The sequence below is a fragment of the Synchiropus splendidus genome, chromosome 1 (assembly GCF_027744825.2).
Source record: "Synchiropus splendidus isolate RoL2022-P1 chromosome 1, RoL_Sspl_1.0, whole genome shotgun sequence".
Taxonomy (NCBI): Eukaryota; Metazoa; Chordata; class Actinopteri; order Syngnathiformes; family Callionymidae; genus Synchiropus; species Synchiropus splendidus.
Window position 1 is genome coordinate 58,110,263 of NC_071334.1, and position 26,593 is coordinate 58,136,855.

General features: G+C 41.4%; 1 protein-coding gene across 6 annotated transcripts in view; it reads right to left on the reverse strand.

The window, feature by feature from the left end:
• dcc (DCC netrin 1 receptor) overlaps nucleotides 1-26,593 on the reverse strand; it is a 156,280-nt gene that overhangs the window by 45,798 nt on the left and 83,889 nt on the right. For 4 of the 6 annotated variants that reach the window (XM_053865318.1, XM_053865327.1, XM_053865310.1 and 1 more), the window contains exons 8-15: nucleotides 24,134-24,404; nucleotides 19,548-19,702; nucleotides 18,919-19,067; nucleotides 18,676-18,814; nucleotides 16,852-16,901; nucleotides 6,039-6,180; nucleotides 2,936-3,046; nucleotides 2,073-2,267 (exon numbers count right to left, since the gene is read on the reverse strand). In XM_053865318.1, the coding sequence (XP_053721293.1) occupies nucleotides 2,073-2,267; nucleotides 2,936-3,046; nucleotides 6,039-6,180; nucleotides 16,852-16,901; nucleotides 18,676-18,814; nucleotides 18,919-19,067; nucleotides 19,548-19,702; nucleotides 24,134-24,404 (1,212 nt within the window). The remainder of the gene's footprint in view (nucleotides 1-2,072; nucleotides 2,268-2,935; nucleotides 3,047-6,038; nucleotides 6,181-16,851; nucleotides 16,902-18,675; nucleotides 18,815-18,918; nucleotides 19,068-19,547; nucleotides 19,703-24,133; nucleotides 24,405-26,593) is intronic. The other 2 variants (XM_053865345.1, XM_053865336.1) reach the window with 1 other exon arrangement.

Below are 26,593 nucleotides of genomic sequence, written 5' to 3' on the forward strand. Positions count from 1 at the left end.
CACAATAGTCAAAAACCAAAAACCTCATCCATATCTTCTGGGGGAACACAGAAGTATTCTCAATTTGATCCAGGTACCATGCAGGGAGCACATAGAGCGCACATAGAGTTGTTGTTCTAATATGAGTCTTTCCAAGGTGAAATAGCTTCCTTACTTTTCTTTCTTTCTTTTCTTTTAAACTACAGTATAATCACCAGAGAACACATCGGTACACACATCTTTTCTCCTTCACCTCCAACCATAAACATTTGTGTTATAGTCCTTTCATTCATGTAAAGCAGCTAACACATATTTCTTCTTATGTCAGGTATTAGCAGAGGTGAATCTCAGTATTGTAGGGCGAGACTCCTAAGTCCTATGCTACGCTCGACATGTATAAATGAATGTGCAAGTCTTTCTTTGAACTTTTAGAACTGTGGCAGGACTGAAACCCAGTCCGGTACACGTAGAACATACAGACCATATCTAGATGTGACCTGGGCAAATTGCAGCCATGTGGGCCACATGTGACCCTTGACTAAAGGCTAGACTAAAACCGTTGATGGGCAACTGTTCCTGGCACCGGATTAACATATATTATAATTTCAAGTTTTACTGTGTTCTTACCATTTTACCAGTGCCATTTTATTTGTAAATATAATTCAACAAATCTACGTATTAGAACTTCCCTCACTTAGTTTTCAGTGGTGTGTAACTAATAGTCTTTCTTCTCAGCCATGAACAGTTTCCTTAAAAGAATATTTGGCAACACTTTGGAGTGGATTGGGGAACATTCTGTGTATTAACTATGAATAAACTAACTACTGGCTCCGTTGATTATCCCAGGGTAAAATCTAGTCCGTCTCAACCCTATTAAATACTTTATCACAGACACAATCAATAATTATTAAATACTGGCTAATGTGCTACAACTACATATATGAATACATGGTATATTTAAGATAATAAATGTCCCCTCATCTAAAATGTGACCAAAGAGTTAGTTGAATTATATTCCTGCAATGCCTTTTTAAACAATTGAACTTTTTGCTTATTCAAAATCCCTAATACAAATCAATAAAAATAATATTAAAACACATTCAGTGATCTGCAAGAGTTGTACTGATGAACTTTTAATAAAAGGTACCTGAAATGCAACAATGAAATAACTTTTATGGGTTATCATCTTCCTTCTTTCTGCTTATTGGCTTGATGGCGTCACAGTTAAGCATGCAATGTGGCCCAACAACGAACAAATGTAGTAGCCTACCCTGATTCCCCAAGTCAATCTGTGTTTGGGAGACTCATGCATGAGGATGTGTTATAAATCTGTAATGTAACCTGCTGCCCGTAGTTGCATTCAATTAACCACAAACAAATAAAGGTACATATTATATTACATAATGATTTCACGACTAAGATGAGGCACAAAACTGACCCCACTTTCCGAACACTATTTTTCCTATTCTCCCAACCCGATGCCTACATCTTACTAGAAAGAATCAGCAATTTAACACTACCACATTCACACACGACCATCCAAACAAAGCACTTGTGAGGATTCAAAGAGATGTTGCAACTCAAGCGCTGTGATTCGACTCAGGCTGTCATTTTCTGTCTGGTATTTCCTGAGAGCAACTCAAGAGTGTTGGGTTTCCTGCCAGAGAAGCATATTGCTCTCACTTCCTCGTCTCGCAGCTGCTCACTGTCCTCTTTCTGTGAATCTCCACATTAAGTTTTTCGGTGGAAGCTTCCTCTGAAGAGACGATGGTGTCATTCTTCATCAAATGATCCTCAGATGATCTCTCGCTGGAGGCATTGTAGAAAACACCTTCATCTGAAAGAACTAACTTTCACTGACTCAACTACTTTAATCCACAGCAGGGCCTTTACTCGACTGCTCGACAAGCATCTCTGGACAAGTAACAGCAGACAACATGACGTGGCAAAGAACCAGAGTAACAGAAAGAACTGAATGAAAATATGGATTATTAGGATTAGCCTTCCTGACCTTCTCATGGTACAAGTCTAGTAAGGCATCACTCCATAAACTTGTTTTCCGTGGGTAGAAAATCCAACCACAGTTTGCTCACCCAGATTTTCGATGGAGTAGTATCTCTGCTTGCTGTCCACTCGGACCGTCTCTGCGTACGGACTTCCCACACCATAGCCAATGATGTAGCCTCTAACCAGGATGGTGGGGCTAAGCGGTGGGGTCCAGGACATGATGATGCTGTTGGGCAGGGGTCTGACGTGGAGGGAACTGGGCTGGTCCGGCACCTGGCTCTCTGTGAGCACAAACAGATGAAGCAGAAAAGCGTCACATTATGACTCAGCAGCCTTTAAAGTCAATCCCAGCTAAGACCAACATGCTAACCGTGTTTGGTGTGTATTAAGATCCTAATAAGAGCTGCCGTTTTCAGATTAGACCAGATTAAATAGAACACCATGCCCCAGGGGACAGACGTCTCCTATCTGTGTATTGAGTGTTAATCAATAGAAATGTGATTTTCACGTCTCAGTGTCCTTGCGCACAAATACAGTTAGCATGGATGAGCGGAACAACAGCTAAAACCGTTGCTCAAACGTCTGGTGAGCGACAACCAAACCACCATTGATTGTTTTTATTCCAAGAACTTGCAACTTTGCAAGTTTCAGACAATGAAAATATGTATAAAACAATTGTTAAATGAATGATTTGAAATTATTTAAGAACAAAGAATACTGACAAAAATCACACTTACCGCTGCAAAAATGATAAATTTACCATCATCTCAAAGTATGTACTCAGAGATTTCCACTAACCCCTTTCTCCTTCTCAAATCTAATTTCCCTTCCATTCGCCCTTCATGGTCCTAAACTGGTTAAATATTCATGAGCCTGTTGTGACACTGAAGGTATTTACATGCTTTTTTACAGATCACCGCTCACACACTGTGTTTCTGGGCTTCCTCACCGTCCAGATCGTTCTCTGGTGTCTCAGCGGTGTACCAGTCACTTGCTGGACCTGTTCCGTTCTCTGTCATCGCTGACACCTGGAAACTGTACTGGCTGCCCTTCTCCAGACCTGCAGAGACAGATGAAAATGGGTAATGCTCACTGGCATTTTGGCGTCTAGAGAATTACAGAATGGTGGAAGAAATCTTGGCATTTGAACAAAAAATATCCATCGCTATAGCAAAGTGTTTTTCTTGTTATTGACTTTGACAAAATCATGACATGCAGGAAGTAGGAATTGGCAGTTTGACTGCATGTGGTGCATTTACTTACTTATAATTTGCTAATGGCACTTCTGTTGCTCTATTATAATAATAATTATTTTGTCATTATGTGAGTGTGACACGCTCTATGGTGGGCAGAAATTACAAGACATATTCTTCAATCTCTGTATGATGTCAGAACAAAATATTCACTGAATTGTACGCAATGTAACAATTAAGAAGCCATGTGAAATAGTAGCTACACAAATGTCATATAACTTGTCGTACACATTTACAGTGCATTAGAGGAGATTGAAATAAAAATCATCAAATCATTAAATTCATGCATAAAGAACTCCACAGATGGATCCATCAAAATGTTATTTTAAGAATATATGACGTCAACGATTCCCACTGACAACAAACAAGTATGTCAAGGACAACAAAAGCATCCTGCATCATTTCATTTAGTCTCTTCCATGTGAAGTGAAGACCGACTTGGATGAACAAAATATGTTTTAACAAGGCTGTAATCTGCTGGACTTTCCATGTGCTACACTGAGACACAAGTATTCCTTTATGTATTGAAATGTTCAGTCTTCGTCAACAGACATGATTAATGCTGACAGGCTGTCTTGGGGCAGGCAGATCAGATTTTAGCGAAGGCAAACACGCGCACACACTCCAACCACAACCTGGGAAATGAGTTCCTGAGCAGACAGACAGATGAAGATAACCATCAGTGGGAAATAATGAAAAGAGAGATCAGTTTCATTCAAATCCTCCAATCCTCAAATTGAAATAATAGCTGGTGGCAGTTTGAATGCAGTTGGAATACACCGACACGATCCCATGCAAATGCAAATTCGCCTTCACAAATGAAAATGGATATACATACACAAGCGTGCACGCCAACAAGCGAGGGGAGACAGACGGTCTCCAAATCAAAGTGTCTGCTAAATGCTTGGTATTGCTTTTACTTTGGTGCCTCTGACCTCCATTACCATCAGAAGGCTACACATTGACAAGATGAACACAAACAATATGATGCAGCCCAACACGCATTCTTCTGTGGGAAAATAGATTTGTGCATTTACAGCCCTCGAGATTGTGTCTTCAGGTCAAGCTGCAGAGGGCAAAAATAACGTAATTTAATAGGTTTGATTCTTTTCATTAACAATAATGATAGCGATAGTGTGTCCAGTTATTGTGCTGATGCTGCTTTTGTTGTCCAGGGACTTGGTAAGATTATTGTCAAGGATGAGTGGACATGTCCTTTCAATTCATCTGGATGGATGTGTCCGTGCGTGTGTGTATACCTGGTTTAGCTAGACTTGTGGGGACTTCTTAAAAAGACATCGACTTTTGGGGACATTTTGCATTGTGGCGACATTTTTGCCATTTTTCTGGCCCAGGGTCTGGAGTGTGACCCAGATGTAATTAACTATAAATAAAGCACTGTCAGAAAATAAAAATCTGAGCGGCATTGACATTAACATACTGCATAAGTACATCGCGCACAGATCAAGACAAAAATATTGAGAACACAACCAATGCCGCCCAACGTGGGCAGGCATGTGGATTCATTGTTAGAGTTGCCGGCTCGATTCCAACTGAGATCAGTGATTTTTCTGCTGTGAAGATGAGGTTCTTCAGGCTTCAAAACGTAATAACAGTCATCAGCAAAGACCAGAAAACCACAGGTGAGTCACTGAGTGATCTTTTCTTCCTGTATAATTTTAAATCTTTTATTGGAGCCGAGCGCGTTGCTTGGACACCAATATCCATTGTTCGATGGATTTCCATCTGTTCTCTTCACTAAGGTAATTACCCCCATCCATATATGCATTAGAGTGGTTACATGTCCAATGGCCAATCTAGTGTTCCGCACAAATTAGAAGTTGTTATTTATATTCACACTGTGACGTAAAGCTAGCTCTGGGTCTGCATGCATGTGTAGTGTGATATGAAAGTAGGAATGTGCCAATTGATCGGTCACAGATCATGATCGGGCGATAATAATGATCGTGAATGCCGATCACTGCCTGTCAATGCCTATCACAACATCCAGTCACGTGTGACAGCCGGCACTCTGATGACGCCCTGTGGGTTGTGATGCGTCCGCTCCTCCCTCCCTCGCTACTTGCCGCTCACTTGGCAGCAGCATGTCTGCTGTGAGGGCTTTTTCAGTCATGTAAAGTTTGCATCCTGCAGCTCATGCACTGGAATTGCTCTGGAGAGAAGCGGCTTTAATGCCACAAATGAAATACAACATTTAAAACACCAGCACTTGACGGAGCATGGAGAGTTTTCATGAAAGTGATTCCTCAGCAGTTGCCGTTCAAGTGTGACATTCAAAACGCTATGCAAATAATAATAATTATTCATTTCAGCGAGCTAGATGACCAGCTTTTCTGAGATCTTGTTTTAGGACAGAACCCACCAAATTCCCTGCCTTGAAACTTTTGAAACTTTTGCAAAATGTCCAAAGTAGGAACTAACAGAAACACAGAGATGGAAGACAGCTGCTTCCACTTTCTCTCTCTCTCTCTGTGCCGCTACAAGCGGTCAACTTGTAAATATGTCACGGACATAGCACCGTCTGCTAGAGCTTCACCAAACTGCGACGTCTCACGTCAAGTAAAATGATTTTCAGTTGTCCTTCTGACAGAGTAGTTGCTGCATTCTGCGAGGTTTTTCTATTTCTTCCTCCTTGAGGAGGTATATGAAAACGTGTCTGAATTAAAATGATTTAAAGACTGAAAATGCCAACGCTGATTTTTTTAACAGTATCATGGAGCATCCGCAATTGTTGCCATCTAACCTTCTTCTCACATTCTGTTATTTGAACAGTCTTACCGGTGAAAAGGTACCAGAAGTTGTTTGGCTCAATTGCCTCCTGGTCTCCACGACGACCGGTCTTCCTGTACTTGATCTTGTAGGCACTGATGAGTCCATTATGTGTGCCGTGTGGCGGCGGCTGCCACGACACCTTTACACTCTGGAAGACAGTAACAAACCAGGGAAGAAAAATTCAACATACTGGACAAGTGAGTCAATATGACTCATCATCGCTTCATACCATTAACATTGGTAATAGAAACAAGCGGGGCGTTGATCAAATAAATAAAATATATATCCTTGTTGCACTGAGATCAATAAATAGGAACTGTGATGTTGGAGACTCATAGTGGGTGAGTGATCTACAGTGTGGGCCATTAAATGCACACATTATGAAATGGTGTTGCCATTTCCAGTCGTAGTCCAATGTGGATGTGGCCTGTATTCATGAGTTACGCAGTCTGTTTTATCTAGCCACAAATAGTTTTTTGTTTTAAGATAAAGATAACCAACTGCTGCCACCTCCACACTTGCATGATTTCCTTCAGAACATCTTAACTGGACCATGCAGGTGCTCAGGTGAGTCCAGTTCTTATTTGCTTGTTTTCCAGGGTGAATTTCAAATCATATTCCACTGAAGTAGTGTACACAAAACCCTAGGAGGAGGTGTGTGTTTAGCATTGCGTTGGAAGCATTTTAATTGCTTTATTTGCATGTTAACAATTCACCTCTGATTCTCCCACACACACACACACGTGTGTAAGGCAGCAGATGCTTGCAGTGCCACCAGTGATCTGTCGTGTGAGGCATCTGCCATCGAGCATCACTCTAGAGCGTGGGTGTGTGTGTGTTGCACAGGCAGAGGATTAATGAATGGATAAAATAATTTTAAGTGAAAGTCGAAGAGTGAAAAAAAAAAACTTCTTTCAGTGGATGTTAATTAATTCTGCATAATGTAACAACACGTGGTGCTATTCGACTCTTGAGTGAGTGAATCTGGTCTGATCCTTTCTCTGCGCTCTTGACTTAATAAAGCTTTCAGCAGGGTCGAAAAAAAAAAACAGTTTGTAATGAGACGGAGCAGTTAATGGACATTCTCGTGAGCCTCTGAAAACACACTTCATTATTCAGTATTTCATTACTTGGAGTTTAAACATAAATGGTGATGATGGATGATGGATTATTTGTTGGACGAAATTAGCCAGAATTTGGTTTCGATCGAAGTGTTTCCCAGTTGGACTCTTACTTTCAAATTACAGCGGTGTGAGACGATTATGGGTTTCCTAGATTAGCACTTGGATCAAGTCGTGTTGTCTGGAGTCAGCAGGTGACCCATTAGCACAAACCAACCCCGGGCTGTCAAACCCAACTACAGCCAAGACACCAACGGCATGTCTCCCATAGATCTGGCAGCACGGACTGTCACCACCACAGGTGAGCCAGCTGAGCACAATTAATTTAGATTATGCTGCGTTTTATGCACTCGCCAGTGAAGAGCCTTTGTTCAGTGCTTCCAGGTGTTCCTCATCTGTATGTCGACAGTGTGAGTGTCGGCTTTTCATCTAAAGCATGTTACTGTCGAACACTCTCAAGCAGTTCAAAGAAGAAAACATCTTTGTAAATACATAGGAACAACATGACACTCTTGGATGAATAATGGAAACATATTTGGCGAACCTCTCAACACCAGAAGTTATTTTGATCAATATTGTCATCACAATTATTACTAGTGCTTTACATTAAAAGGTGCGAACAGCTTTCAAATGCAAAAGAAAAACTGCTTTAGATATGAATAAACTATACTTATTAAAAAAGAAGATGAAATTAATCCAGAATGTAAGTGCAACTCAATGGAAGCGATTACAGATCCAGTTGTAATGTCCATCTCCAATGATATTTTGTGCTAGTCTGACCAGTTAGCAGGTGAATTCACGAGTATTAAAGTGGAGAAACAGCCGCAGATGTGGGTTTGGATTTATATTTCTTTTCTCCCAGCCACCGCTCACTGAAACGGCAGCATTTACGCTATGAATGCATCTGCCATTCAATGTCTTCAGACCGGGGACGGGTCACACATCACCATTTGACAGGTCTGAGTCCGTCGCCCAGAGCTGTTTTGTTTTGTTTACTGTGAAACTTCGGGGAATCATAACATTCAGATCGACTTCACGTTGGAGTAATTGTGCAGCAGTAGGTCCACATAACATCATGCACTAATGCACTAATATCATATTAGATTTACCTCATTAATCCCACAATGGACGATTAAAGCAAAAAAGAAGACCAAGAACAAGAAAAAAAATAATGGCCGCTCTAAATGGCGCACTCAGAAAAACAGCACACATTCACAAAAATACAAGCCTTGGTACTGTACAGTGTACCAAATACAGACCAGAGGCACCTTTGCGCTTCTTATATTCTCCGACAGATATAACACATATAACACTCAGATTATAATTTAGGCCTCAAGAAGATAATATTTTCAACACAAGCCTGTCTTTTCATGACAAGCACCACGAATGAATGCACTCCGACTTGCATGTGCGACATAGAAATCCTTGAAGATACAGGGGTTGGACAAAATAATGGAAACACTTTAAAGCTTTTTTAGCTTAAAGGTGTTTCCATTATTCTGTCCAACCCCTGTATGTGATGTCAATGAACAGCCAAACCCAATACCACGTACCCCTCCACATACTGAAGGCAGTTCCTTTGCAGGTGGTTCTGGTGTCACATTAGCACTCACCTACAGAAACCATGTGTGTGTCCTCGTCAGCTGTGCTCCAAGTCATCAGGTTAACAAGCAATTGAAGCATGCAGCCAACGTTACAGTGACGGTGGCCACGGAGGAATTCATTAACATTTAGCTGCACCTGTTCCCTCTGCTGCTCCTGCTTCTGCTAATAGATTACAACAGAAGCGATTACAGAGGGAGGGAAGAGTGCGGATGTTGTCAGGTTCCTGCAGATCAACTCTCTTCCCCTCCGTCTGGTCGGCTTCACCGGTCGCCTCATGCACTTGGCAGAGTCAAGGAGCCACTTGGAAGTTACGGCCATGTTGGCAGGACTCTCACGGAGACGTACAGTAAAGGCAGGCCTGAGTTTGATATCAATGTTATTGTTGTTCTGACTGAACTCTGAAGGCAGAGCGAGATTTCTGCCACGCAAAAGCCATTATAAAATGAACGATTGTAGAAAAATATAGAGCTAATAAACCCCAGAACAGAAAAAGGAGGGCAGTTATGGTAACCGCATAAGATTAAAATTATATATATATATATATATATATATATATATATATATATATATATATATATATATATATATATATATATATATATATATAATTTTTTTAAGCAATGAATGAGGCTTGTTGACGAGAAATAGGAATAGTGCTTTAAAGTTTGTTTTCCCGGACACAAACCGAAGAAATTGAATCACTACAGTTGATTTACAGTACATCAAAGCAGTGTTGAAAATCCATCATTGATAGGAATGAAACCACGGTGGTCCGTCCATGTTGATGCGGCTTGACCGACAATATCTTCGCCTGATGTCACGTTATGGACTGTGACTGAAAGATCACCGACACAAGTGAATAAAATTCATGACGTGTTGTAACATGAAACGTTCTTGGAGCAACAACTGTTGCAGTGCATTATAAGTGGCACACTATTGGTCGAGGATACAGTTGAGTATCCTCAGTACTGACTGGTACAATAGTGTGGCTTCAACCAGCAGTCAATTTTGACTCACAACTGTGAATATGGTTCAATGCCGACATTGACAGGTCAATGTTTTGTATTTTCCAAGTGTTTCTGAGAGACAGTGACATTGGCAGCTGGTTCTGGATCAGTAGGTTATTGAATGATTGCCATACAATATTATATCTTTCAGTTGGTCATGCTCACTTTCTTTTAAGGTTTACCAAAACCATGCAACCATTGAGTGTTAACTCCAGCCTCACTGCATGGAAACAGAGTTCACAGTGAGTAGTGAAAGTGTTCGCAATACAGGCTTACTATCAAAGGATTAAGCACAAAAAAGAAAAGAGGGTCGTGGAGCTTCATTGGTTTGTTTATGAATAAGTTAAGGCATCATTTTTAAAAACCAAACCTCAAAATGTTTGTCACTGTCGCGTCACATTTGAACATAATTCCAAACAGTCAACGTTTAAATCAAACTGATATCAGATAAGTGCAGTTCTTTGTGCTAATGATAGGCGATGTGGCCGCAGGCTTTACTTTCTTCCTCTACTGGCTAGAGAATCACACATTTATGCACCGGAGTACTTTGTATTCCGATTCAGCTTGAATGGTAAAATGGCTGGTGGATAAAGCCCCGGCCTCGCTTTACCATCTTCAAACAGCCTGAGAGCGTCTGCCTATTTTAATTTTGCCTCAGAGGACATGAATAAAACGTGAATAAAAAAAGACCTCATTGAATAATTGAAACAGAGAGAAACTCATTGACTGAGATCTTCCAAAAATCACCAATGTTTAGAAAAGGTTTCGTTTTTAATGTTTAACCTTAAATAATTTGAACATGACTGGTTTACGGCTATATATAAAATTGACCATATGATAGCTCAGCATTAAAATTGAACATTTCTACTGGTCCCAAGTTCATTTCTGAGAATGACTCATTGTTGCTTAATTCATCTGGCTGATATCTGAGAGAGCTTTTCCAGCCTCGCGCCATGCTCCACTCCAATTCCATTGTGCATTGTGAGGCTCCTTTTTTCGATTGTCTCTGTGACCTCATGAGCTGATGACAAAAGCAAAAGCTATTACTTTATAATGACCGCTGTTCATGATCCACCCTCTCAGCAACGAACTCTGCATTCACTGTCCCCCAACAAAAGACTGATTTAGCTCACAAAGTACCGGTGGTACGGAAGTCTGGGTGAGACTATTATGGAGATCTTGAGAAGTCTGCTGAACGCTACTCTGTGCTCATCTGACAAGATCCACAGAAATGTGTGTTTGTTCGCACACCTGACCCAAAGATAATTCATTCCTGCTGTTGAAGCAAGATTGGTGTTTGGGTGTTTTCAAAGCAAAAGTTGACTGCATCAAAGTCCACTCACATATTCGGTTGAATTTTACCAGGGCTGGACATGACCTTCAGTGTCACATGAATCAGCTGAGGCAGCAAATTTCAACACTGACAAAATGTCAACTTTTGTTAATATTTTAAAGTTTAACTAATATTTTAAAGTTTAAATTAAACTGTGGATTTGCACTTCATGTGAAAAGACCTGCCTCGTCCTTGTGTTGCATCCTGTAGAGCCAACACAACAGCAGGCTCTGATTGGTTGACTTACTCGCAGTATTGTAGCATGCATCATCCAGTACCTTGGCTTACCAGTAGTAGTGTGGTTATTTATGATGTTTTTTATGATATAAATGTTTAAATGATATATTGATATCATAAATAAATGTTAAACAATACTACTACTACTACTACTACTACACACACACACACCAACAGGAAGGCACATGTGTGTGTCAACAGGGCCAAAAACAAGAACAGGAAGCTAGAGATCAGAATATTTACGCTATATATTTAGTTTACGAAGTGTACCCATATTTAGCCACACTTGTGGGGACCAATTCTAGACAAAACATTATCCTTGTGAGGACCTTATGCCTTTGTGGGGACCTTCAGTCTGGACCCTACAAATCCAAGTCTCAATTTGAGGATGAAGTCAAAATAAAATAATGAGCTGGCCCCAAAAAGACAATGCCACAATCCTGCGTGCGTGTGTGTTTAAACATATCTATCCTAGCGAGGAACAGCTTTGGGGAAAACACCTCCTAGTGGAGCCGGATCCCACAAGGTTAAGCCCCAAAATGAGCATAACAAAATGAGGATGAGGGTTTCAAAACAACGACGTTATGATAATAAGGCTCAAGTTTAGTTAAAAGTCAGGGTTACCTTTAGCCATTTGTTTTAGATGGTTAGGTTTAGGGTGTGCTTCGACTGTGCATGGCAACCTACCACATGATCTTAATAAGATGATTTTTAAATGATAACTTTTTGTCTTTCTGCATGTAAATCCCTCATGCATCACTCATGTGAGCCATTTATTATGAAGTCCAGGTGTGTGACATGCCTCTCATGAAAAAAACTGTCATTCAAACTTTCCTCGTTTGGAAGTACTAACAGGAAGTCACGCCTGCCCACACTCGCCTCACCCCATGTGGGGCATAATTATATGCATCAGCCAGGAGTGAAATTTCCGGGGGGAACGAAGGATATGCATCTCTACAGCGGTTTCTAAATCCCGTAAGCACTGCACTCCTTGTCTGAACGGCCACAACATTGGACACCGTAGACAACGGTGTTATGGGGACATGTTTCACGCTTATTGAAATTTACTGGTTTATTGGACCAAATATGTTAAATGTTTTTTTCTTTGTTGAATCCACGTCATGTAACTTTCCAGAATCTCTGACAATGACGGATATTTAACACCTTCAACTAAGATAAAATAAGACACGTCTCTGTGTTGGGATGGCGATGTGTGTAGTAAATTGGCAGGTAATTTTGTCAAGCGTGCAGCAAAGCATGACGTACTTGTTGACATATAAAGTCTCAGAACTGGCTTATACAGTGGCACCTCGGTTCTCGACCACAAGCCCTTCCAGACGGCCGTTCGAGAAGCGATTTGTTCGAAATAAATTTTTCACATTACAATGAATGGAAAAAGAAATAATGCGTTCTAAGCCTTAAAATAGGCTTTTGTAGGAGTGAATGTAGAGTGTCTGCTGCAGGTGCGCTGTTCCTCTATGTGTGTGGCCGCTGCATGTGGGAGGGGTTGCCGAGTGAGTGTCGTCTCTCCAGAAGTGAAGAGGTGCCCGGTGCGTGTCCAGCTCTGAATGTGCGCTTCTGTGCAGTTTGGCTGTGACAAAGTCATAAACCAAGTCACGCTCTGTCCCAGACTCGCCTCATCCCTGTCCCAGCTCCAGCCCACAACAGGACATCATACCCTGGAGTGTGAGCTCCAGCCTCGGAGGTGTGGAGAGCGAGCACCTCCCCTGTGACACCACGGTCCAGTGCGGAGACAGGAAAGGTTTGACACCTCAATATGAAGAAAAAACAAGTAAATGTAGCTACGGGACACGTCTGCATACAGATATAGACATATAGTAATATACAATAGCAAAGCGCGTTGTGGGTCAGCTGATCGGTCTGCGAGCGTTATGTTTTTTGTTCAAAATCCAAAGCAAAAAAATCTCGATTTCAAACTCCGATTTGCTCGAAGTCCCAACCGAGGTACCACTGTATACTGTATAGTAAACCTTGTAAACCTTGAATTAGCAATGAAGTGCAACAGAGGTCCCGCATTTTATCAGCACTTGGTATCTCCCGAGTTAGTATATAATGAGTGACATCACCACTGCATAATGAGACACCCGCAAGTAACTTATGATAGGAGCCAGGAGTCAGCAGAGGTTCTGCATCTGTCTTTGAATTCAACATCTAGTTGGTTGTTGAACAAAACATGTAGTCTGTCTGGAATCATTAAACGTGCTGTGCTTGTAGTATAATATTAGTGCATGAACATCATCACAAATGTTATGCCATTATTGCTCGGTCCACTCAGAGGGATAAAAAAACTGCAACCACGTTGAGCATGTGTGTTTGGACCTGTGCACGCTCATGCTGGAGTATGGGTGTGCACGTCAGTAAAATGGAGGGAAAGTTTGACACGATAAAAGGTCATGTCCACCAGTTCTTCATGGATCAGAAACCTTCCAAAAATCCCTCTGCAGGCAGCGCGCAATCCATTCCAACTATGTCACATGTCAATCACATACGAAGCAAAAAAATGCCTGAACAAAACCCAAAAGAGACTCTTCATTGGGCTCACAGCAGACTAGACTATTTTATCGAACCATTTTACTCTTTTCTCACCTCAAACAATGTTTAACAATTGTGGTTTTAAGAGCTCACTCGCCCATGCAACTGCACAGTAGATTTGGAGTTCTCTTGAGCTCCTGAAGTATTAGTCTCATTTATGGTCATTTATATTATGTAATGAATGTCTTCCACAACCATGGCCGCACATGCACATACACACTGGGCCGAGGTCTACATGAACTCCATTGCATTACTTTGACAGAGTGGCAGTCGCTGCGGCCTGCAGAATGAATGACGGCGCGCACAGCCTTTGATAGAGAGTAAAAAGGCTGAGTTTACATAATGAACCCAGTAAAACCTTGTTTCACTTTAATCAACACTTTACACTGAGCCCTGCCAGACCCGGCACTGCTCGCCCAATTAATTAATGTTTAAATGAGACTTACATATCTGACTCCTGCAGAGACTCTACAGGAGACTCGCTGTGCCGGTGGCAATTCTTCTAAAGCGAAACTGAGCTCCAGTATGAAATTAGTCTGGACGGTGGATGTTTTCCAAAACTGAGCAAGTCTATTTTAGCCTCCAAAAAAAAGTGACCTGGAGGTATTTGACAAGAGGCTCACTGAACGGCTGAACTGTTGACTGCTTTGTTGTCAACCGGAACAGTGCACTTAAGGTTTGACAGCCACGCTCCACTGAGTGAGGGAGAGATGGAGAGATGTCAGACTGTAAAAAGTTGGTTCCAGACTCAACAAAAGCAGGAGAGCTCAAATTTATTTTTTTTAAGCATGCACTTAATTTCCACCCAGACGCGGAACTGGCAATCACGGACAGCAAAAACATGCTCAGGTGTTTTTGAATGAATCATTTGAACTAATGTATTCTAATCAAACAAGCTTTATTTATTGTTTATTGTTTTGTATTTCACCAGAAGTTCGGTGCTGTATCTGAATATTCCAGCTCAAACACGGCACCACACCACCCAAAAATCTCTCCTGTTCTATATACGCCACTTTTAACTGCAACCACTATTATGACTAGGGAGGTCCCTATATGGATACCAGTATCCTTACTCGTGCCAATACTGACCTATTTTGCTGTACTCATACTAGTCAAGTACTCGCTCATGACAGCACCTGATACCGACTACAGTTTACCCTGCCATGCCCCACTCAAATGAGGGTGGTCACCGGCTCTCATGCCACACTTGCCGTTTCTCACATGACAAATCACTCCCACAAAAGTGCATTTTGCTGTGAAAACAGATCCACCTGGACGTCTGCCCTGATGAGATTGCAGTCTTTCATCTGCTGGCTTTTGACCCACTCCAGCTGCACTGCGAGAGAAATGACTGAGATACGTGAATGTTTCATTCAAACGCTCAATAAGTTAGGTTTCCATCCGATGACATTAGCAGTTACATCAGTAGTTACAGAGAATCGGATTATATCTGATGATATGCACTAACCCGGGGTAACATTATGGTGCTTCAACTGTCTCGTGTGGTCCCGGAACGTGACCCCCACGATAACTGAGGGCACAATATGCGTAAATTGTACCTCTACAGTACCAGTATCTCAGACACAATATATCAGCGTACACATAGATTACAGGCTAAAACTGCGGCAGTGAAAACATGCGCAGAAGGAAAAACTGAAAAAAAAGAAAAAGCAACATTCAAAATGGTTATTATGGTGTTATTACATACTTATTCCTATTGTTATATTGTCAGTGCTCGAACTCGTCCTTAGTTATGATAACTTACAAATTTACCCTTGGAACTTTCCCACAAAACAGTTTTCACATGCAGGTCAGAGGTGATGAGGAGCAGCTTTAATAAAAAAAGAGTACAGCAGGAATTCATACCCCCCATAGCTAGAGTATGCGTGCTATTCAGCCACATTGACAGCCCTGCATGTGTTCAACTAAAAACCATATTCATCCTTTCTGGGCTTCAAACTGTCATGCTGGGCTCCCATCACTCATCGATCAGTGCTGCTCAAAAATATCAATCACATGCAGGAAAGGAAGCAGACAGACATGAAATGAGGTCAGCTCCTGAAATCCCTTCTTGGATACACCATTATAAAACATGGCCGATTCAATGATTTCCTTTCCTTTCATCAGAACTTTCCAGTCCAAAAATATAACAATGTGCCATAAATTATGACAAAAATTTAAATGATTGTCTTACAAACAAAAGCAGTGAGTCTTGCGGATCGAATGATTTGATAATGTACTATATTAAGTCAGGGTCGGTGACATCTGTAATCTTTGGTAATGCTGTTAATAGACAGTGTAATGCCATTGCAGCAAGCCAATGTGTAGTGAAGGATGGGGTTTTGCTTTGTGAGGCTTGTTGAAATCGAATAAATGGAGCAACATAGGGCAGCATTTTTATCAATAGGAAAGGTAGGATGATTCAATTGTGGCTAGATTCTCACTCAAATAGCAGACTTCATCAACAAGCTACAGGACACGACTCACCAGAAACAGGAAAATAATGAACGAATGCTGAGGTGGAACATTGCCGGCTATTCTTTGTCTGCTGACACCAGCAAAACCATCAGTGTCCGTGTTTTTTCGATTTTGCACATCTTTCAAAGAGCAGATGATTGCAGCATTAACACCATGATAAAGCAGCAGCTTTTCTTGTTGACTTTGGAGAAACAACCTATCGATCATCAGTGCACGAATACATATTCGATAATTATAAACTGCCTGATATTGGGAAACAAGTGGCAGAAGATGAATGGAGAGCGGGAGATGGTGGATGACATCAATCATTCAAATGAGGTCGGACCACCAGAGAGAAGCTGCTGACTGATGACAGTGCCACGCTTCAAATGTGTCAGAATAAATAACCATCATTCAGTTGCTGACGAGACACCCCAAATTGTTGGCATTAAACAGTCCATGGAAACACATAAGAGTGGAAAGGAGAGATAATCTTTCTGACTCACCCTGGACAGGACGACCTCCAGCGTGATGTTCTGAGGTGCAGCACTGGGCACTGCAGAGAGAGCAATAATAAATCATTTCTTCATTATTTATTTTGGGTCTCAGAGGCAAAAAAAGAGGGCAGATGGAATTTTAAGGGCGGAAAGGCATTTGATTCCGGGTAATGGTTCGTTGACGTTTTGCAAAACATGGTTTGACTTTCACAGTGTGACAAAATATCTTTGTAAATGGGGACGAGACATTACATAAACATGATTATACTCATGAACAGAGGCGGCTGTTCTTGACAAAGTTTTAGAAATCAAACTGCATTCATTTTGCGACTATATGCTGACGACTCTTTATGTGCTAAGAATGTTTGGAGCTGGAATTTTGGCTCAGTATTTCACGATCATGACTGTCGATGAATGTTTAGGACCTTGTAGGAACTTTTCTTTAAGATTCTAAACGGATTCACAGTTGGATTAGTTCGATGGGAACTTCATGACAGTTAGTGGAAGACAAACTTGGCGTTAGGAAGATCAAGAATCAAAAGTACGGCTGCATAATCTGAACAGCGGTGATAATAACGGTGAGGAAAATGAGGAGGTGGTGGGGCGATTATGCGCAAGGGACAAGTTGGATAATAGAAGGCGATTTCCAATCAGAGGCAAACTGTTGTGTTCAAATTGGCTATCAAAGTGTTTTGGCTTGAATGAGTTTTGCATCTGTCCAACCAGATGCGAGATTTATTGTCAGCAGCTTATCTATTGATTCAGCTGCTCTATATACAGTATGTGTGTGCACGCACGTGTGTGTGAGCACTATTGTGGATTCAATTAGCCCACAACTCATTGTTATCACTGAGACACAGGCAGAAGATGCACAATGCATCCACTCACCGCGCGCGTGTGTGCGTGTGTGTGTGCGTACACTTGGTTTCAGATCATTTTCTTGGTATGATTGCAGCCGGACAGATGACTCCATTATCTATCTGTCTGTGTGTGGAAGCTTATTAATGACAATATTTCTGTCAGAGCAGAGATTAGCAGCTCAAATGGAAGTTGAAGATGAAATTGCATTCGAGGGCCATACATAACAGCAATACAGGAAATGTTGGGCAAAACATATTTTCCGGCTCCACTGATGCAGAAGCTGCCAGCGCATAAATCACAATTCGGATGCTCAAGAATGCATTTTGAACCGCGCAGAAGAAGCAGATTTGAATCCTTCAGCGTTCAGTACCAATTACACAGGATGGGAAACTTTATTCGATCGCAATGCATAACGATACTGAACATTTTCATTAAAGCGTCAACACTGTCACTGATAAGAAAAAGAAAATGCTCTTTACGTGCGTTGCATACTTCAAAGACTGAGTCATAAATAACATCTTTGCTTATCATTTTTATACCTCAAATAAAAGCCTGCACAGCCGAGCTTGTCAATGGTGTCATCACAGTACCTGGTGTGTGTGCCTACTGCAGGGGTGTCAAGATAGAGCTGGAACCATGAAGGGTCCGTGAGGATCTCTCCTTGCAAAACAGCAGCTAGTTGAACAGCAAAACCTCATCATCCTTGAGGATTGTGAGGCTGATAACATTAACACTGGTAAACTCAGATGACTCTAGTGTTTAATTTTGAGTCATCTTTTCATATTTAGAGGTCTTGCAGGCAGATTTGGCCCCTTAACCTTGAGTTTGAGATATGGGTGTTACAGTGTTATAAAGTTACTATGACCATCATGAGCCTTTGTTACTCTTAATGTGAGCAAAAAGAATCATTGACTCACTCAGTATAGGTAAAAAAATGTCAGAAATGTAACCTGACACCAGCACTGCTCTTACCGTCCGATAGAGTGGTGACCACCACTGTTTCTGAAGCGGCACCAGGTCCATAGCGGTTGATTGCCAAAACACGGACTCTGTACTCTGTAAACTTGTTGAGACCCTCCATCTTGTAGTTGAGTCCGTTAACATCCACATTCTGAATAGAAACAGAGACAAAAGGTTTTCTTCCAAATCATTCTAAATATCGCTAAAACCAGGTTCCCATTATAATGTTAGGGGAAGAACGACTTCAGTACTGACTTGTTCTTTCCCGGATGGCGTCTCAATCCAAAGCAACCTGTAGCCCACAACAGGCCCGTTTGGTTGTGCAGGAGGCTCCCAGCTCACTTGGACTGAGGTTGGAGACAAAGCATCAGCCCGGAAAGACTCTACTCTGTTGGGCACCTGGACTGAAAGGCCGACAAGCAGAAGGGAAATCATCACATTTGATACTATGGTAGTTTAGATCAAAGATCTGAAGAGTTAAAGAAACTAAAATATTATTTAAGAAAAAGTATGACAATCATTTATATCCTGGTAAAATGTAATAACAAAACAGGGGCAGAGCTCAAAGACCTAAAGGTAGAGCAAAGGTAATTTTTAGTGGCAGAGGATTTTTTTTTTTCAGAAACAAACCAATTCATTTAGTGGTCAGTGAGACAATTAAATTCAACTGAGCGTGTGAGCAGGGATCATTTCACCTCCCATTTGAAGTTGGTGGTGAAATACGGTCAACCTTTCTCTACATGAGACAATAAATCAGTCAAAAATGAGCACCTTTGGGTGTTTATGTGCAGCTTCATACCACATATTTATTTGCCGATGAATGCCTTAGGTGTAAATATACAGAATACGCTTTTCTCTAGTCCAGAAGCTCAGCAGCATCTTACGGTCTGGTTTGGTGGTGATCCTCAGCGGGGTGGAACTCTCTCCTGGTCCCACGTCATTGTAGGCGATGACCCTGAAACTGTAGCCCTCCTCTGGCTTCAGGTTGGACACAGTCAGCTCCAGTGACTCTGGCTCCGACACGTTCACTGACCGCTCTCTGTCGGAGGCATGGATAGTGATTTAATACCCGACGAATCATAGATAATATTTAGTTTCTGACTATGACTTATTCAATTTAGAATGCATGAAAATGCTTTTCTGTTGTGACAGTGCAGATAATCGCAGCTGTAATCTGTGTAATCCTTCAATAACTGCAGTAAATCCTCCAAATAGAGCTTGTCTGCAGCCATGCAGTCCTGAACTAATCACCCCATCACCGACCAGACAAACCCAGCTGCGGCGATAAGCCTGTTTTGGGTGGCGCTTCACATTCACATTCACACTCCCGTGCCTTTTCTCATGTCAGGAGCTAAAAAAAAGATCTTTAAGAATGCGTTCTTTATGTTTAAATACTGCTTGAAACTACAGCTACTGTGAGGCTTTGAATACAAGCTGATTACATTCAAAACATTTGACTGACATACGTTAGTTTTAAAGATGCAGAAGCAGCTGATATATATAATTAGAGCCAGAAAATGTTTCAAATAAGCCACGGGATTTAAAAGGTTTGACATTTTCGCGGAGCCAATAACTGGCAACAACAACGCCAGTCGTTTAGGTTTAAACACCTGGAAAGGCCAGATAGCCGCTGTCAAGGAAAAGGCACATTCAAGGTTGACGTGAGACGACACAAAAAAAAAAACCGTTATATTGTACATTGAGGCTTTAAAGAATGGTGAGAGAAATTCCAGAGTTTTCTCTGAGTTGAGGTGTAAATGGCCAGTGGACGAAGGAGATATCGAGCGAAACAGCGGGTGAGATTCTGTCACACAGTGTGAACTTGCTTTGCCCTTCAGAGGCCACACACTCGGGTTGTTCAATGAGCTCAGAAAGGAACCACCTGCCCACCATGAAAACCATACTGCTCATCTCTCTGTTGAACCTCTCTAACCTTGTTGAGTAGGTGCCTACTGCTTTGCCTCATTATTGAATTTTGGAAACGCACCCTCGCGATAGTCCTCTGCAATACATAATCCCGACTTGGAAGAGATGCTCCGTGCTCACTTCAACAGAAAACCAATTCATCACTTCATTTCAGCTGAGTTTAATAAGTGGTTTCTGATATGAACATGTCATCAATATTAATTAGTGTTACACCAACAAGTCTTCTATGATCATATTTTTAATCACTGCAGAAAATACTCAAGGGTACGAACATTTGACTTTATCTGCATAATGAAAGTAGTTCGGGTAATTAAGAAGAAATGTTGGAAATAATTCAAAACATATTTTAAAAAAGCCTGGTGTATCTTGCAGCATATAAGTCGAAAACTCTATTGCTGTGGAATAAATATTACTCAGCACTCCGGTGCAGTATTATATTCATCATATCATATCTGATGTTGTAGTAGTAGTAGTAGTAGTAGTGCACTGGATTCTCCACTGGCCTTCTTGAAAGACATGATAGGAGTTCTTGCCTTGAATTAATAGAAGACATAGCTCAACCTTGACAACAGCGTGTAGACCGTTTCCCATCCAATGCAATGACCCTGAATGAATTCTATGATGCGTGCACTCGTAGCAAGTGGAGACATTGAATGTGGAGACAGCAGATGTGTCACATCATGACACATCAGGCTTTTAGTTACGTACTATGTGTTAAATTTGAGCACAGGTAAGCTCGAGTAGCGCATCAGTAGAGGCCTTCAAGTGCATTCTTCTGGTCCTTTTGCTTAGTTACAATGTGTTAGCACATAACACAGCAGATAGAGTTAAGGTTCATTCACTATCTTACTCAGGTGATTGGTGGACAAACCTTTACAACCTCTGTAATATGCTGGAGACTCGAAGTAGAGATGTTTTTGACTGCCCCAGTCACCACATCTACCAGTGTTGCGAGAGCACTACCTAAAGCTTGGTCCCTGATGTTACCCTAAATTACAGAAAAAAATAATCCAATAAATTCAGGTGGTGATGAAGATAAAATGCGCACCATTTTTCCTCCATTTTCAGAGCGATGCTTCACTTCAAAAGGATAGTGACATGCAACAAAAGGGAGAGAGTGCTTCTCCTGGATTGACAGTTTCCAGCAGCATAATGGCAGATCATTCAATGCCACCATTATGTCTGCGCCGGTCATGCAGAAACAAAATGTATAATAACAGTATAATATCTCAGCCTTGAACCGGGGAGCACAAATGGTGTGATTCACCATGGTGCGGTGGGATACTCGTCATCACACCATCCCTTTTTCTGACCTGCATCAGTTTCCTTTTGCTAAACAAGAGGATATGTCTGTAACGGAAGATAACTGAGGGTCCTTAATTGGTTTTAAGCCTGGTGGCGTTTAAAGGGCGTTCACATGCGTGGTTTTTTTAGCAGCACATGCACACGTCTTAAAAAGCATTATTTTGGTAGGTCAACAATTTGGGTCACAGCTTAATGACTCAGAGACGTGTGGCAAGACCCAAGGCAAGATCAGTTGAAAAGCACTAGACCATAAAAGTAACTAGTCAAAAGCAGAACACGTCTGTCCGGCTATAATGAAGTGAAGACCTTATGTCAAATTTGAAGTATCAGGCATCCAAACATCTGGTCTCACCTGCTTTATGGAAAAAAAAATGGAACTTCAACCTTTTTTTCTTATTGAGGACACTTTGACTCAGTATTGACTGAGCAGCTAAATTACAGTTACTAACTTCCTGTGCTGATGAATCCAAACCATTTCCATATGATGACAAATACTCAGAAAAGTGGATCACTGTATATTCATTGAATCACATGGATAAGGTTTTGGATTTAAAACTATAGCACTTCACCATTGTGAGAGCAGTTGCAGGACATTTGTAATTTGTCAGACTATCCAGGTTCACCTAATTTGTCCAGACATAGAGGTATGATGACATTAAAAAAATAACAATTTGAACGTATTGATGATGTACTAATGTGAGATTTTCGGTCACATTCTTTCAATACACTGTATATCTATGCTGATGCGTTGATTTGACCACGATTACATGCGCTGCATATTGTGCTTCTTTTCCCACGCACACAGCAAAGAAGTCATAATTTCACACAGAGTACCTCCACAACAGAATTGATGGAGTGTTCCTTGTCAGACCCGCAACGCCAAAGACTGCACCGCAGAGCTAACGGCGAACCTGACATCTCACTTTAAAACTTTATTGCTACTCGTAAACCATTTGCTTTTGTACTTTGTGGTTTGAAAGTTGGCTAAAAACTAAATGCAGAACCAAATAAACACACCCCAAAATGTGAGGAGAGAAAGAATCATGTTGTTATTTCCCAAACTAGAATTAAATCCAATAAGATATTGCGACGGAATCGAAGGAGTTATTTAAAATAAGTGAATGAATAAATCATGACATATTTTTTCCATATTCCCCACCTCTTTCTGGGGACATTGTCTCTGCAAATAACATGCCAAAATAGCCATGTGTCAGTAGCTACAATTTTCACAAATTAAAAGGGATTTCTCTTCAGGTTACTTTGGTGGCCTGCCTCAGGATTTTTGCAATGAACCATGTGTGCCGTGGCTTAAAAAAGGTTGAGTGTTTCTCCTGGACTGACAGTCCACTAGACATATTCACTAGACATATTCAGTGATACGGTGAGCTAAACGTGGCTTCCAAGTGGTTGGCTGAACTTCTATGTATTACTATAAAAAAAAGAAGAGTTTGTTTGATTAGAGTTCTTGTGTACGTTTTGGCAATTCGCTCTCTGCTATCATAGCATTTTCATTGAAGTTAAACCCAGTAAAAGCCGTTGGAATTTAATAAATAAACCTTTTCTTTTTTACTTCACCATTAGTGGATTTTCTTGGATTATTTGGATCTGAGAAACATCCTTGCCTTCACTTCCTTTATTGTATAACACCCTTTCTCTTCTAATCTTGTCTGTTTTTCGGTGGGTCATTTGTGCGTAGGACAAACTGTTGCTGTATTCTCCTCGCAGTCATTAAACCTGACAAATCCAATGCTGCACCTCTGTCAGCAAGTCATAACAACTGACAGAGTCTCTGTCATATCATTTCACCATGAAACCTGAGTGGCTATTAGAGGGTTGCGTTTAGTGGCCCGAAGTGCTGATGGGCTGCTTAGTCCCGTCGGCAACAAAGCTTAAAAGCCTGAATGTGAAAGCCTTCAGCTGGAGACCCGACTGTCAGAGGTTACCGTTTAACATCAGCGGGGGACCTGCCAATATGTCACCCACAGCTTTTTCTTCTGCATGTTCAGAGCTGCACTGTGCAGCTGAGCGGTGATCAAAAGCACCGCTGTCGTCTCTCACGTAACAGGAGTATACAGGTGCTGATCAAACGTTGTCTGCGCCACAAGATCATGGGCTGTTTTTCACATATTCAGTCTATTACTGTTGAAACACCCCTTCAATCTTGAAAACTGTGTAATACTAATAATTATTACTCAGGGTTTTTACATTCTTGCCTACACGTAAAAAAAAAACAACTTACCTTTCAACTCCATCCTGGGAATAATAAATGCCATAAGTCTGTACAGATCCTCCGGTCTCCTCTGGGGGGCGCCAACTAAGTCGGACGAATCGGCTGGACACTAGGACAGGGACCAAGTCGCGAGGGGCAGAGGGGAGGGCAACGCCTGGGCTTGGGGACACTGGTGGGGGATCAGAGGAGGAGGTGTAAGTCAAAGGGGTGCCAGAAGGAGCAGGTGGATCAGGAAGAGGAGAAGGTGTGTGGACGGCTCTATACTGAGTGGGTGTGGCCTCTGTTTAACAAACCAAATAGGGACGGAGGAAGGGGAGAGGAAGGAGTGGGACGAGGAAGGACGACAAGAGAAGAGGAGTGAAGGTGCAAAATGGGAGGAAGGAAGGGGAGGAATGAAAGGAAGCAAATGCCATGAGATGAGAAAGATAAGGAACACAAAAAAACATGGACAAGACAAGAAGGAAGAAAAGGAGGAAGAAGAGTGAAGAAGATCACAGGCTAGAAGAAACAGCGGAAGAGATTCTGACCAATGCAGACAACAGGTATTCAATATTCAACAGCGAAAACAGCTGCTGTTGAGGTAACACAGCTTTGAATACATTTTAGTCCTGTAATGAAAGTCAACACAGAAGTGTTGCGTTAATTCAACCATGTCGAGAAGAATCAAGACGGTTGGACTGGCTGTGAAGGTGAAGGTGTTATGGAGCATCATGACAATGGATACACACATTTATCTCAGGTCAAAATGCTGAGTTACACATTTAGACCCTGCTATTTCGGTATTCATTCACAATGCGATGCATGACTAGTAATGACATTATCACCACTAATGTGGATATTTTTTATTTGACTTTTATTTGCCCCTTAACTCTATGGTAAAGTGGCACCTGCATTTAATCTAAATGCAGGTGAGGAAATTGAGTACAGTGAGAAATGGTATAACTGTATAACCTGTATAATGAATGTGCATCAATACAAACTGTCAGGAACATGGTTTGGTTGGTGAGTACCACAGCGCTGAAACTGAGTGAGAGTCGAGGGACAACAGCGAACATATTGAGGAGATTAATGAAGTTGTTGAAGTTTGTGGTTCTCCCACTGAAGCTGCCAATGAAGACAATCAACAGTGGGGGAGGATTTTGGCTGCCCAGAGTTCGAAGGGAAGAAAATCACTTACAGAAGAGGTATATTAATACCGTATATATAATACTTTACTGTATTCAACTATCACAGCAAACATGACACAGCATGTGAACCGCAGGCACTGATGCTGCCACTGAGAGTGAGAAATAGATGTTTTTAATTTTATGATAAATAAATGAGACGCTCAGGGTCTCACTTTTGAACATGTCAGGATACAATAGGTGTTCTGTCGCTATACTGTAGATGGACAAAATACATATGTGGCCAGATTTGCAGGTACATCTGTGTCACATGACATCACGTGTCAAACTCAAGGCCCAGGGGGCAAATCTGTCAAGCACAGTAATCCTGTCACCTGCAAGTTTTAAATTCATTTCAATACAAACGTGAAGTTCAACATAAACTGGATTAAATATTAAATCATGCGGCTCAAAGGGAAGCTTTTTTTACATTACAACAATTAATCTGAGCAATACAGACGGGAGGGAATTTGATGAGAGGGATGGATGTTAGTGTGTAAAATGAGATGTGAAGAATTGAATTGATGAATTTTGATCTACATAAAGTGAAAACAAACACATCAAGAAAGAAGATGAAATGACCTGATTTGTAGTCAATACAAACACATGACATTTGCTCACATACAAAGAAAAGGAAGTCATTCAAGAGTGTCAGGACCTCGGCCAAAACTAATAGCATCCGACTAAACTGACATTAAACATCATGACAAGTGCTGCTACCCTCTTCGCTGCTCCATTATAAACTGGGAAGAATCCAATTTATCCCCGGGGTCAAAGAGCGTGACTCAACATAGAGGCTTTAAACGCTTTAGTCCATCCGAACACGTCAATACAACAGCGCAGAGCACACACACTTGTCACACTTTTATGATGTGATGGACACAAAGCGATGGGGGGATTAGGTGATGAGAGGGCAGTGATGGAGGGACAAAGAAAGAAGGGTTTATTTAACACATAGGAGGTAAACTACAGGAGGTGACCGATATGAAGTTTGGCGGAGGAATAAAAGGAGACAAAAACAATAATAAAAAGGAAGAAGATGAGAAATAGATGGCCACAGAAACGTGTTAACACACATTCTCACAGCTCTCTGAGACGAGACTGCATGCTGTGAAGGGCGGCTTCGTTCCTGCTCGCTGACCAAGCCCCAAAAAATAGCTGAGCAGCAAGTGTCACTCAGTTGAAAATAGAGCCGAATGATGGAGTCAGACTCAACAGAAGAAGAGCTGGAAAACAATCTGAATAAGGAGGGAAAATTACACCTCAGTCTGCTCAGGCACAGATGATACCTGCACATGGTCTGCCT